The sequence below is a fragment of the Eptesicus fuscus genome, chromosome 20, assembly GCF_027574615.1.
Source record: "Eptesicus fuscus isolate TK198812 chromosome 20, DD_ASM_mEF_20220401, whole genome shotgun sequence".
Taxonomy (NCBI): Eukaryota; Metazoa; Chordata; class Mammalia; order Chiroptera; family Vespertilionidae; genus Eptesicus; species Eptesicus fuscus.
The window spans coordinates 11,314,723-11,327,335 of record NC_072492.1 but is presented as its reverse complement, the minus strand read 5'-3'; the positions used below and the strand labels follow the sequence as shown (position 1 = coordinate 11,327,335).

Here is a 12,613-nt window from a genome sequence, read left to right as displayed (position 1 = left end):
CCAAGCTCTTAAACCCTCCGTTTAGGGGGCGTGGCCTTCTGGGGTGTGCGGGACCCTGGCCAATGGGTGTCGTGAAGGGCGTGGCCCTTGGTGGGGTGGGGGCGCTCCTCGGGTCTTTTCCCTCCAGCCCGGCTCGGCCAGATCCCCGGAGCCCTGAGGCTCTCGAGCTCCCTGGCTTGCGGCCGTGGGTCCCGCTGGGCACCCCTCCGCACTTCACCCGGGACCCCCGCCGCCCCCGCGCCCTCTGCCCGCCAGGCGGGGCCGAAGACCCCCAGGCGCCTCCCTCTCGTTCACTGCAGCTCCTTTGCCTGCCTCCAGCTCCTAAGACAAGATGCCGTCGGGCTTCCAACAGATCGGCTCAGAAGTAGGGTTCGGCATGAAGCGGTGGGACGGGGCACGGGTCTCGCTTCTCTCGGGCCGGGGTCGCCGCCGGGGTCAGCCAAGGGGCGGTCCCCGCGCAGGCGCAGGGGTGGGGGTGGGAGCCCGGCTATTTATACTCGGGACGGGACACCCCGTGACTGTCGGATTCCAGTCCCTTCCGGAGGCTGACGGGGTCTGGGGGACTGTTCAGGGCCACGGGCCACGACTGGACTCTGGGAGACCAGCGCTTGCCCCCTTCTCTAGTGCTCGGCGAATTGCGCCAGAACCAGGGACACTCTGCCCTCGATCCAGCTTGAGAAAGCGGATCCAGGCGGGTCTTGAATTCCAGGAGCTTCGTCCCCGGCTCCTGGGAAGTGCTTCGAGGGCCGGAGGCCCCATGCTGGCCCCCGCCCCCACTCCTGGTGGTTCTCCAGAACGCTGAACTTTCCCTTGGCCCCAGGGCTGGTGGAGGGGCAGAGAGGAGTGGCACCCCCCCCCCCCCCCCCAGCTCAGGTTTCGGCTCGGAGACAGTCTGTGCCGCCAGTGAGCGACCGCCACCGCCCCTCACACCACTTTCCCGCCCCCATCCCCTGGGCATGGCTCTTCCACGCAAAAGCTAGGCATGGCCCCCTGCCCTTCGACGGGGCTTAGAGGGGGAGGGGAGGCCGGGCGAAGAGAGAGAAGGCCACCACAAGGGCCACAGGCAGGGAGGAATGACCGCGATGTCCTTTCTGGAATCACTCTTCTGGAGCCTGTTGGGGGCCTCCAGGAGCCGCGGAGAGAACCCCCAGGGGGCGGGAGGGAAGAGGACCGAGGCGGAGGATGGAAATGCACTGTCAGTTTATAAAACCAGCACTGTCTGGGATACCCTTAACATTTTATTTTGATTGTCACACTTTCGTTGACAGGTAGGCAAAGCAAGCCACATCCCTCCTTCTCTCCTAACCTAGAGGAAAGCCGTGTTCAGGGTGGGGAAGTGACTTGTCCAAGGTCACACAAAGCTGAACTCCGGTCTCTTAAGGCCGAACCTGTCCCAAGGTCACAGAGGAATTGTGAGACCTAGGTCCTCAAACATTTCTCTGCCGGCTGGACGCAAACATCCAGTTTCTCCTCCACGCCCTGGTTACTGTGGGGTTCTTCCTGCTCCTGTTTATACCGAGATCTTCCCGCAAGTCCTAATATGGCCCAGTTTCCCTCACCCAACATGTTGGATGGAACCCAGTAGCATAAGGCTCTGGCTGGGCGCAGGCCCAGGCCCCTGGAAGAAGGAAAGAAACCACGTTTCCGTGTGACGTGCCTCCTCTCTTCTTCTGCCTGCCCAGGAAGGGGAACCTCCTCAGCAGCGAGTCACTGGGACCCTGGTCCTCGCCGTATTCTCTGCTGTGCTTGGCTCCTTGCAGTTTGGCTACAACATTGGGGTCATCAATGCCCCACAGAAGGTGAGGGTCCTGCGGCTGGCAGCGTGGGGGTGCCCCAACAAGGAAGGCAGGGGACAGCAGGGATGAGCAGAGAGGGAAGGGTCTGCAGGAACTCACTCCTCTGCTGTCTCCCCAGGTGATTGAACAGAGCTACAATGAGACATGGCTGGGGAGGCAGGGTCCTGATGGGCCTGGCTCCATCCCCCCAGGCACCCTCACCACCCTCTGGGCTCTCTCCGTGGCCATCTTTTCTGTGGGCGGCATGGTCTCCTCCTTTCTCCTTGGCATCATCTCTCAGTGGCTGGGAAGGTACGGGGCTCAAGGACAAGGGTAGGGAACAGGAAGGGAGCTATAGTACAGGCACCCTGACTCTCACAGCCCACTCTCTGCCTGCCAGGAAGAGGGCAATGCTGGTCAACAACGCGCTGGCATTGCTGGGGGGCACCCTCATGGGCCTGGCCAACGCTGCTTCCTCCTATGAGATGCTCATCCTTGGACGGTTCCTCATTGGTGCCTACTCAGGTACCCAAGGGCACCACGGCCCTGCCCAGTGCCCTGCTCTCCTTTACTACCCCTGGGTTTGGTGGGAAGGAGTGGGCAGCCAGCTGCCTCAGCCCTCTCTTCTTCACTCTGCCCAGGGCTGACATCAGGGTTGGTGCCCATGTATGTGGGGGAGATCGCTCCCACTCACCTGCGGGGCGCCTTGGGGACACTCAACCAACTGGCTATCGTCATTGGCATTCTGATTGCCCAGGTGATTGGGCCTGACCTCATCTGGGGGAAGAGAGAGGTTGGGGAGGGGCTCTGGGGCACAGGCTGAATGATCTGCCGTCCTTCTCCCACAGGTGCTGGGCTTGGAGTCCATGCTGGGCACTGCCACACTGTGGCCCCTGCTCCTGGGCATCACAGTGCTGCCTGCCTTTCTGCAGCTGGTCCTGCTGCCCTTCTGCCCAGAAAGCCCCCGCTACCTCTACATCATCCGGAACCTGGAGGGGCCCGCCAAAAGGAGTGAGCCTCCACCCCATCTTGCTAGTGCCTGTTCCCGCCCCTGAGCCTCTCCTTGTCCTCTCAGTCCTGACCCTCCTCACCTCCAGGTCTGAAGCGCCTGACAGGCTGGGCCGATGTGTCTGGAGCACTGGCTGAGCTGAAGGAGGAGAAGCGGAAGCTGGAGCGCGAGCAGCCACTGTCCCTGCTGCAGCTCCTGGGCAGCCGTACCCACCGGCAGCCCCTAATCATTGCAATTGTGCTGCAGCTGAGCCAGCAGCTTTCCGGCATCAATGCCGTATGTATGCAGCAGCCTCCAGGAAGGGCAGGGTCAGGGAGCAGCCCGAGAGGAGGGGAGAAGGGAACAAGCCCCCTCCCTTAAAACTCAGGGTCAGTCCAGCTTGGCGTGGCTGCAGGGAAGGAAGGAACATCCCTGCCATCCCCTTTTTTTCCTCCCCCGCTTCTAGGTTTTCTATTATTCAACCAGCATTTTCGAGACGGCGGGGGTAGGGCAACCAGCATATGCCACCATCGGAGCTGGTGTGGTCAACACCGTCTTCACCTTGATCTCGGTAACTGCTGGCCTCTGGAATGGCCCCACCATTGGCTTCGCACCCCTTGGTCGTCTCCATCCACCCAGTCCCTTCCACCTCCCATCCTGAAGGCTCCCTGCCAAGCCCTGACTCTCCTTGCAGGTGCTCTTGGTGGAGCGGGCCGGGCGCCGGACTCTCCATCTCCTAGGCCTGGCGGGAATGTGTGGCTGCGCCATCTTGATGACTGTGGCTCTGCTTCTGCTGGTGAGGCCTGGGGAATAGGAAGGGGACCAGTGGCCCAAACCCACAGGGACTGCTCCAAGAGGCTGTGTGTCCAGCAGGGCCACTCCTCAATATGTGTGCTTTTGATCCTGGAGCCGGTCTTTGCTCCCTAGGGACCCAGGTTGCACTTCCTCCCATTCTGGCAGCCAGGAGGGAGAGCCACTGTCCAGCCGTGGGAACAAAAATTCCCAAGAATCCAGCTTTAGAACCAAGGGGAACTTATCAGCTTAATGGCTGAGAGTCCACAACATCCCCTCTGCCTTGAATTGGCGTGGGGAAACCAGCTGAATGTCAGTGTTTAGAGATGCTCAAGGGTCTGCTTTAACCTAGGATGGCAGGCCCCCTTCCCCCACGAGCTGCTGGGGTGGTGGGTTTTAGTTTTCTGGGTTGAGGGCAAAGGAAGATCCAGAAAGACCTGACCTGAATTCCCACCTCCCTGCCTGGTCCCCAGGAGCGCGTTCCAGCCATGAGCTATGTCTCCATCGTGGCCATCTTCGGCTTTGTGGCATTCTTTGAGATTGGCCCCGGCCCCATCCCCTGGTTCATTGTGGCCGAGCTCTTCAGCCAGGGACCTCGCCCAGCAGCCATGGCTCTGGCTGGTTTCTCCAACTGGACGTGCAACTTCCTCATTGGCATGGGTTTCCAGTATGTTGCGGTAGGTGGCCTGCTCCTATCCAGTCTCCCACAACCCTAGGCCAGAGGGGAGGGCGTGGACTCATAGCTAGCCCATTGGCTTTCCAGTCAGGCACTCCCTCAGCTCACAGACCGCTGGTCTTGAAGATCACTTTGGTGGAACCTGAAGACACCTGCTCCACCAGAATCAAAGCAAAGAAGGGAGCTGAACTAGATTGCATAGCAATAGAGGTGTCTTCAAAACAAACTAGTGGCATAACTTATTTAGACTAGGAATAAAATTATAAACGTCATTATTAATACTGTGAATGTCTGGGAATCCACTCTGAGTACAGTAACTCAGGATGGTAAGAGGGTGAAAAACTATAGGAGAGTTGGGGTTCAGAGGATCTTTTTTCCACTAAATTCTCATTCCTGGCTATTTCCATTACCCTGCAAAGGAGCCACCTGCTATCTGCAGTATCCCTGTCCCCTAGGAGAGACTTTAGTTCCTAGCTTGCCTGAGACTGCCCCTCCCCTCCCCTCTGTCAACACCTCTTTCTCTGCCTGTCCCAGGATGCTATGGGTCCTTACGTCTTCCTTCTATTTGCGGTCCTCCTGCTCGGCTTCTTCATCTTCACCTTCTTAAAAGTGCCTGAAACCCGGGGCCGGACGTTTGACCAGATCTCAGCTGCCTTCCATCGGACACCCTCTCTTTTAGAGCAGGAGGTGAAGCCCAGCACGGAACTTGAGTACTTAGGGCCAGATGAGAATGACTGAGGGACCAGGCGGGGGTGGGAGAGCCAGTTCTCTCTATGTCCCCAGAGACCCCCTCCTTTCCTCTGTGGCACTTTAACCCTCTCTTCCCCAGCACTTCCAGGGGGAGAAAGCCCCTGCTGCCTGGTGGAACTGGGAAGCTGGAGGGAGGGGTGGTCCGAGACCCCCTCATTTCCCTCGTGTGACTTTGTTGGATTATTTATGTGTTGTGGTTAGGTTGTGGCCATCAGGGTGGGCCATTCTCCCCTCTTATCCCCCTCCTCTTCCCTCCATAGTTCACCCCAACCCACCTCAGCTCCAGAATACCTTTGCCCCTCTGCTAGAGAGGAGGGATTGGAGGAGAGGCTCTAGGACTGACTTTAGGGGAGGTGAACTGAAGTACAGAGCAGGAGTGGACAAGGGAAATCAGTTTCCTACCACCTTGGACTCCTCCCACTCTGGCACTTTCTCTGAATTCTTGTCACATAGACTCTGGGTGAAGAGGGCTCTGTCTTGACCCCTCCAAGGCAAAGGATGCACCCTCCCAAGGCCTAACCTCACTTCTCTCACTGAAGGCTCAGTCCTCTTGCTCCACCTCCCAGGGCGAGAGGGAACACCTGCCCATATATGAGAGGAAGGGATAGCAATCTCTAGCCTCTAAACGCAGGGCTCTGCTCCCAGAGGCCCAGCTCTTTCTTCCTCTCCCATTCTGAGTGTTGAACCCAAAGGCTTTTGACCAACTAAGGGAAAGAGATTTGAAAGGCTGCCTGTAAACATTAGGCTGGGAGGAATCTTCAGATATTTTTGTATACGCTTGAAAAAGAAGGGGTAGGGAGAATAAACCAAAAGTCTGTTGTACTAAATGTAAATATATAGATACGTATATAAAGTCACTGTATGAGACAAGTGTCCTGTTGTGGAGGCACTCAAGGATGGGCTCAGACAGGGATGGACCACAGCTTCCCCTTCCCCCTCTTCCCCTCTATCCCTCCCCACCCCTCAGCTCCAGGCTGAAGAATCCGCTGGATGCTGTCACTCATGCCCCCACTTATATTTCTAGTCATTGCTTTAATTAATAGTAAATTAATAAGTTGTAGCTGTAAGTGTCAGACTGTGCTCTCAGCACTTTACAAAACACTTATTCTGCAAGGGAAATATTACCCCATTTTACAGATGGGAAAAGTGACTCTCACAGGTATGAAAGTGCTTGTTCCGAGCTCCACAGCTAGAAACATGGGAACGATTCATGACCAGGCCTTGCCCACTGCCCCACAATCTCCTCCCCACCTTCACCCGCTAGTTACCAGCAACTCTCCGAACAGAAAAGAGGCAGAGACCAAGACAACAAGAAAGCCTGTTTTTGTTTTTACTGGAGGCTCAGGTGGCACATGACAGTTCATAAAATGGCTTCAGAGGTAGCGGGTAGAGGGGAAACAAAAAATAAACTGGGGTGGGAAAGAAAAACAACCAGGAGGAGGTAAGAGCTGGCTGGTTCCTTCTCAGCCTGATTTAGGGGAGGGAGTTGATGCCTCTGAACAAAAAGGATGGATCCCTTCCTTCAACCCTTGGTAGGGGAGAGAGGAAAAAAAAGCAAAAAGCTGTTGCTTTGGCCCTCCTGAGTCTCGTGGAAAAGGGGGAAAAGCCAGTGTTTTGATGTCATGAATATGGGAAAGGGGGGAGGGGGTGCTGGGTAGGGTGCAGGTCAGTTGGAAAACCTGGCAGATACCTGAGAGAGAAAAAGAAATGGACAAGTCATGACTAGTAACTTCTCAGGACCCAGTTCCCGCCCTCTTGGCTCCCCACCCTGGCCCCTCTCGGAGCGCAGCCACTCACCAGATGGTAGTTCTGGGTGTCCTTGAGTTGGAATCACTCCAGGATGGTGGTGGTGGGGTCCCCACTGTTGATGGGGGCTGAGGTCTAGAGAGAAGGGTGGTCAGTTGAGACCTTCTTGTTCGTTAGGGCCCCCCAACTTCAATCTTCTCCCATCTTTTCTCTTCCCATTCCTATAACCCCTTCCCATTCCTCCTCCAATTCACATCCATAGCAGAGCTGAAAGGGGAGTCTGCAGGGGCTGACACGGGCTGGGCTGCCTCTGCTGGGGTTTCCCGGTGGGTGGGGTGCCTGCCAGAGGTGGGCCCAGCAGTACTGGCTCTGGTGTCAGGCTGAATGGAAGGGGTGGGGTGGGGTGGGGGCAGGGTCAGGAGGTGGGGAATAGGAGGATAGAGTGACATGGGAAGGGGAAAGATAAAAAGGAGAGGGGGCGGGAGGGAAAAGGGGAACAAAGACAGCCCAAGGTCCTCACCTCCTGGGCTGTGGGCTGCCTGGGTCCAGGGGGCTGCTGCCGTCGCCGCTGGAAGTAGGGGCGGTTTCGTGGGCGCTGGGGCTCAGGCCGAGAACCATCAGTGGGACCTTGGCTGGGTTTGGTCTTGCCATCCCCACCTTCTGTGGTAGGCTGCTGGGGTGGCCTGGGGCGGAAAGGCCTGGGGAGAAAAGTGGGGACCCTAAAGGGCATGGAGGAGCCCAGTGCAGACTGCCTCCTTCTCTCTCAGGACTCCCCAGGAAAGGTGGACCAGCCAGCTTCCCATCCCCATCTCCACCCCAGGAGCCAGCTTTTTTAGCCCTAGGAGTGGCTTCCCCATGGCACCTGTGCATTAATCTCTCGCTACCCAGCTCCTGGCAACCTAACCCCCACCCCAAACCACCAGCTTCAGGCTTGTCTGAGAACTTAGCTCTTCCCTTTCCCATCCTCCCGACCCTTCCTATACCCCTACACCCCCCACCCCCACCCAATACTGGACAGTGAAGGGTAAGACAGGCCCCTGGAAAGTGAGTCTCACCTTCGGTATCTGGGCCGGAATCTGGGTGGGGGAACCCGCTCATCTCCCTGCTGTTGGTCCCCCTCCAATGGGGCTGTCTCTTTAGGTTCTACCCCATCAGTGCCCTGGGAACACACAGAGGCCCTGGTGAGCTGGGTAACAGCAGGCTGCCTGGGAGCCAGGTGTCCACAGCTCTTCCCAGCCCTGGGTCCATCCTCTGGGGACTCTGGCTCTCTCTTCACCAGCTTCCACTCCTTTCCTAGGACTTGGGAAGCGGGTTCCACATCCTGAGTTCCCCTCACCTCTATAGGCTGCTGCTGGTTGGGGGGCCTTGGGCCTCGCACAAAGCGCCGTCGGTAGAAGAAGGGCGGTGGGCGCCGTCGTCTGGGCCTCTGCCCAGGGTCTTCAGCTCGTTCCCCTTCGATGCATGGTTCTGTCCCACCTGATGGAGCCTCTGCCACCATGGGTGGTGGGGCAGCCGGGCGAGGCCGGGGGATAAATCGGCGGAACCTACGTCGATTGGGGGCATAGCGGCTACCCTTCACTGGCACCCCCCCAGGCCCAGTTACATTAGCAGCTTCTGCACCCTGGAAAAGAGGTGGGGAGAACTTGCTCCAACAACAAATGCACAACATTCCCAAAATGGCTCGAATCACTTGTCTCCCCGTTCTTCCAGCTAAATCCCCTCTCCAGCTTTCTTCAGCCCCTCTAACTTCTGTCCACCCTCCCTCAGGGGGGCCATGGCATGTTTGGACCCTTCTAGGAGAGGCCACCTCTGCAACTTGTCCTTTTGAAATAGCCGCTACGGAACCCTCTTGAGTTTAAGACTGGAGGGCGAGGGGTGTGGGTGCAAAGTCCTGGCAACTGTCCATCTTACTAGAGAGCTGACTGACTCAGAGCCTGGGGAAGGGCCCCATGTGAAGAACAGACACAGAAATGCTTGAAGTACAAAGAAACCCAGATATGAATTACGGAGAGATAAAAGGGACATGTCCTTTAGGATGTCTCTTACAGCAGCCAAAGTGTTAAAGATTACAAAGACTGCATGAGAGCAGTCTGGGCTAACGCGCCAGAAGAGGAGTTGCTTTAAGGAGGGGCAAAGCCTGGGATGACATCCAGGCCACCTCCCACTCTGTATCCCACACCACAGCCCCCAAACCTTCTCTCCTTCCACGACATCAAACTCCACAGTCTCCCCATCGCCAACGCTGCGCAGGAACTTCCTGGGGTTGTTTCTCTTAATAGCTGTCTGGTTAGGGGAAAGGCCATGAGAAAGGTGAGGACTAGTCTCTCTCACCCCTGCTGGGCCCACCACCCAATTGCACTCTTTTCACCATTTTACTTCGGGCTGGGGCTGGAGGGTGGAGCAAGAAGGCAGTCAGAGTTTAGTAGGGGAAAAGCCATAAACTAGGGGCCTCAAGAACAATTGTGCAGTTACCACCATCCCTAGGACACACTCCCTCCTTTACCCCTCAGGGATTTAAAAAAGGGAGACAAGAAACATGAACTTAAAACCAATAGAATCAAAACGAAAAGCAGAGACAATCTTAAGTTGCAAAGTGGGTAAAAAGTACGTGCTTCTTACCTCAGTCCCACTGAGAGCTCTTTCCACCAAAGCAGTGGTTCTCAAACTGTGGCGGCATCAGAATCACCTGGAGCGCTCGTTAAAGATTGCCGCCTCTCCCCCAAGTCTGATTCAGTAGGTCTGGGGTGGGGCCTGAGAATTTGGATGTCAGGTGATGCTGCTGGTGCAGGGACCACACTTTGAGAACCACTAGCCTGTGTCCTTTCCCTCTGAACATCGCCTGTGATTCATTCCTGTGGTGTTAACGGGTCACAGTAGGTACTGAGCATGCCATGCTCAGAGGGCAGCACATACATTTCTGACAGAAAACCCAACACAAGTGGGAACAATGGCAGTTAATTTGGGCACCTGATGCAGATGGGGAGGGAAACTATTTCCTGGTGGACACGCTGCTGAGGTAAAAGCTGCAGAAGAATGATCTGTGCTGCTAAGGATTACGACAAAGCCTTTCAAGAGAGGGCAGGTTCCTTCCCTCAGAAAGCCAACCTAGCTCTTACCTGGTGAACAAAGACATCCTCCTTGGTGTCATTCCTGCAGAACAGGATGGGCTGTTAGGGGGTAGCTTTAGTGAGGTGCTCACCTCCCCCAAGGGCTTCCTAGCTGCCCATTCCTAAGATCCGTAGGCCCACCCTCTCCAGCCTTCCGTGGCTGACTGGAGGTAGACAGGGCCCCAGAAGCAGGTATGAAGAGAAGTATACCTATACCTCGGTGGAAAACCTGGGCTTCATGGAGAAAGGGTGGAGGAGGAAAGGAAATTCACTTTGCAGGAGCTGAGCACTCCACCCTCTACCGCTTAGAACCTGGTAGCGCTGGGTATAACTGTCCCTGTCAACACCCCCTCATCCCCACCCCCATCATGGTTGGAAAATTCCACTCCTGTCTCCTTCCTTCTACAGTCAGGGAGCAAGACAGTGCAGGCAGGAGGAGAGGTGCAGAACAAGTGTGAGATGGGGACAGTGTGTCAAGAACTTGCTCTAAACAGCCCCAAACTTCATTCTCAGCCTCAACCAGGAGGTGAACCCCAAAGTCAGGCCCCTTTTCAACACACCAAGGGACCAAGAGTGAGAGAGAAGATAATATTCGGTCATTCTCTATTACTACTTGCCTATTACCCCAGCTTATCTTAGCACCCCAATGCGGGGAGGGGAGGGATTTTCTTTCAGAACCTCCCAGGAGTCCTCAGTTTTCAGAATTAGAGAAGAGCCCTTCCCTGGAACAAATATTCTAGCTGTAAAGCACTTGGATCTGCACAAAGGTCAGCCTGCTAAGAGGGAACTAGGGCCTCCCAAGAGGGCTGGGCTGGGCAGGGTGCCCAGGCTGGGGAAGGGCCCCCAAGGGGGGAGACCTGGCTTTGCTCAGAATCTGCCACTAGGGCCTTTCCCAGTGCATATTGGGGGGGGGGGGGGGGCGAGGCTGCCAGAGAAGAGAAGCAGTAGCCTCTGGCAGGGCTGGCTCCTTCCCCAACCCCCACCAGCCTCAGTCCCATCAGGTGGGGGTTTCAAATGAACCAACAACTCTGTAAGGAAGATGAGTTATGAGAGTGCTATGTGTGCTACCCGAAACAGGAAAGTGAGTGCGGCCCAGAGCCCCGGGGCACAGAGAGCAGGTACATTCTGCCCCAAAGGTGAGGCACACTAAACCAGGAGGTGAGACAGACAAGCTGGGAGGTCGGAGCAGGTTTGCCAACTTCCTAGATCATTAACCCTCCGCTGCCCTTGAAGATGAGGAGCTTCATCCTGCCCACATTTGTGTTACGATTAAAGACTTTCAATCAACATCAGCTGGACATTGCAACCATGTGCTTCGGCAGGCAGGGGTGGAGATGAGGTCGGGGAGGTGTCCAGTCCCACAGGCCAGCCGGGAAGACACCCATTCCTCCCCCTCCCTAGGTTCCTCAGATACCTGTTGATGAATCCGTAACCATTTCGGACGTTGAACCATTTGACAGTGCCCAGGACTTGGATTGCTGCCAGGCAGAGATGCAGTAGGGACAGCAAGATGGGGGGAGAGATGGAGTTGGGCTCAGTTTTGAGACACTCCAAGATCTAACCTACCTTCCTACTGCCTCCGTAAACTTAACTTCAAGCGGAAGTGCCCCCACAGTGAGGCTCGAGCTTTCAAAACCCTCCAGCACTAAGACTTGCTCCTCAAAGCCCTCAAATCCAGGCCTTTCACCTAGAATCGGGTACTCACCTGGCCCACAAAGTCTTAATGTAAGGTCCCTAGTGCACCTGCTTCCCGGGCTGAGCGATTTACGCGGTACGAACCTGAGTCAGCTAGGCCAAGTCTTCCGCCCCGGGGGCGTGGCCAGACCCTGAGGTTCCTTCTCCACCCGAGGCCCTAGCTGGACCTGCTTACCACGCCCTCCCGCCCAGGAAGGCAAGGCAGGACACCCATAGGGACCCCACTTTGGTCCGCTGCCCCTACCCCGGCTAGTCCTTTGAGCCTTGGGCTTTCCAGACCCCACCGGGCTCCACGATGCCCCTCACCCAGCCCGCCCACCCCCTTAGAACCGCCCTGGCTCGTGTCCTCCCCCCTCACCCAGCACCGGCTTGTCCGCCTGGCTCCGGGTTGAGGGCGCGGGGGTCCCCGAGGCCGCCGTCGCCGGGTTGCCAGGAGTGTGGGGGCCCAGCGCCGACGGGGTCCCAGCAGCTGGGCCGGAGGCGGCTCCGACCCCGCCGCCGCCCGCCCCGCCGCCTGCTTTCTGTGGCTCCCCCGCCGGCACCGACACCACCACCGCCACCACCCCTGCCGCCGTCGCGGGCACCGTCGCCGCGGGGGCCGCTGACGCCACCGCTGCCGCCTCCGCCTCGCTCATCCCGCCGGGTCCAGTACCGGCCCCCGCCACCACCTCCTCCTCCGCCACCACCGCCGCCACCGCCCCGGCCCCTCCCCCTGGCTCGCGCACCCGCCACCCCGCTCGGTCCTCGCGCCCCGAGCCTCGCCCGCACGCCGGCAGCGGGCCCTGACCCGAGGCCAATCGCAGCCCGCAGCCGCGGCGCGCGCAGACCCCGCCTCCCGGCCGCAGGCCAATCCCAGCGGACCCGCACGCCCGCCCCGCCTCCCGGGCTTCGCGTCGCGGCCGAAGCCCGCGCCCGCCGCCCCGTAAGTACACCTGGGCCCCGCCCCGTTAACGCCACGTGACTTCTCGCAGCCACACCCATTGGCCGGCGGCCTCTTTCCCTCACCCCTCCGCCCCCTTCCACCGGCCGCGGGAAATCAAACGGGCTGGTGGCGCCCCAACGGCCACCTGTGCTCTGCGCGAAG

The 12,613-nt window shown here is 57.9% G+C and overlaps 2 protein-coding genes across 3 annotated transcripts; one reads left to right on the top strand and one right to left on the bottom strand.

Annotated features, from left to right (window-relative positions):
• The first annotated feature begins 265 nt into the window (after nt 1-265).
• SLC2A4 (solute carrier family 2 member 4) lies at nt 266-5,838 on the top strand. Of its 2 annotated transcripts, XM_008153544.3 has the most exons (11): nt 266-364; nt 1,683-1,799; nt 1,915-2,087; nt 2,176-2,300; nt 2,417-2,532; nt 2,624-2,786; nt 2,873-3,060; nt 3,230-3,334; nt 3,458-3,559; nt 4,029-4,232; nt 4,766-5,838. In XM_008153544.3, exons 1-11 carry the CDS (start codon nt 332-334, stop codon nt 4,967-4,969), a joined length of 1,530 nt encoding a protein of 509 aa, XP_008151766.1. In that variant the 5' UTR covers nt 266-331; the 3' UTR covers nt 4,970-5,838. The 2 variants fall into 2 exon arrangements, with proteins under 2 accessions (XP_008151766.1, XP_054565461.1); XM_054709486.1 differs by lacking the exon at nt 1,915-2,087 and having other exon boundaries at nt 266-384.
• Nucleotides 5,839-6,287: 449 nt separating this feature from the next.
• YBX2 (Y-box binding protein 2) lies at nt 6,288-12,198 on the bottom strand. The gene is made up of 9 exons (XM_008153601.3): nt 11,888-12,198; nt 11,249-11,312; nt 9,844-9,877; nt 8,921-9,010; nt 8,064-8,348; nt 7,783-7,886; nt 7,248-7,425; nt 6,779-6,862; nt 6,288-6,671 (listed from the first exon to the last, which is right to left on the bottom strand). Exons 1-8 carry the CDS (start codon nt 12,162-12,164, stop codon nt 6,812-6,814), a joined length of 1,083 nt encoding a protein of 360 aa, XP_008151823.2. The 5' UTR covers nt 12,165-12,198; the 3' UTR covers nt 6,288-6,671; nt 6,779-6,811.
• Between the last annotated feature and the right edge of the window lie 415 nt (nt 12,199-12,613).

Excerpts from the sequence above, each read along its gene's own strand:
- YBX2 (XM_008153601.3), bottom strand. The coding sequence starts at position 12,164 with ATGAGCGAGGCGGAGGCGGCAGCGGTGGCGTCAGCGGCCCCCGCGGCG. Across the intron at positions 11,313-11,887 it reads GGCGGACAAGCCGGTGCTGG|CAATCCAAGTCCTGGGCACT; the intron begins GTGAGGGGGGAG and ends TCTGCCTGGCAG. Across the intron at positions 6,863-7,247 it reads GGCAGCCCACAGCCCAGGAG|ACCTCAGCCCCCATCAACAG; the intron begins GTGAGGACCTTG and ends CCTTCTCTCTAG.
- SLC2A4 (XM_008153544.3), top strand. The coding sequence starts at position 332 with ATGCCGTCGGGCTTCCAACAGATCGGCTCAGAA. Across the intron at positions 2,301-2,416 it reads CCTCATTGGTGCCTACTCAG|GGCTGACATCAGGGTTGGTG; the intron begins GTACCCAAGGGC and ends CACTCTGCCCAG. Across the intron at positions 3,061-3,229 it reads AGCTTTCCGGCATCAATGCC|GTTTTCTATTATTCAACCAG; the intron begins GTATGTATGCAG and ends CCCCGCTTCTAG.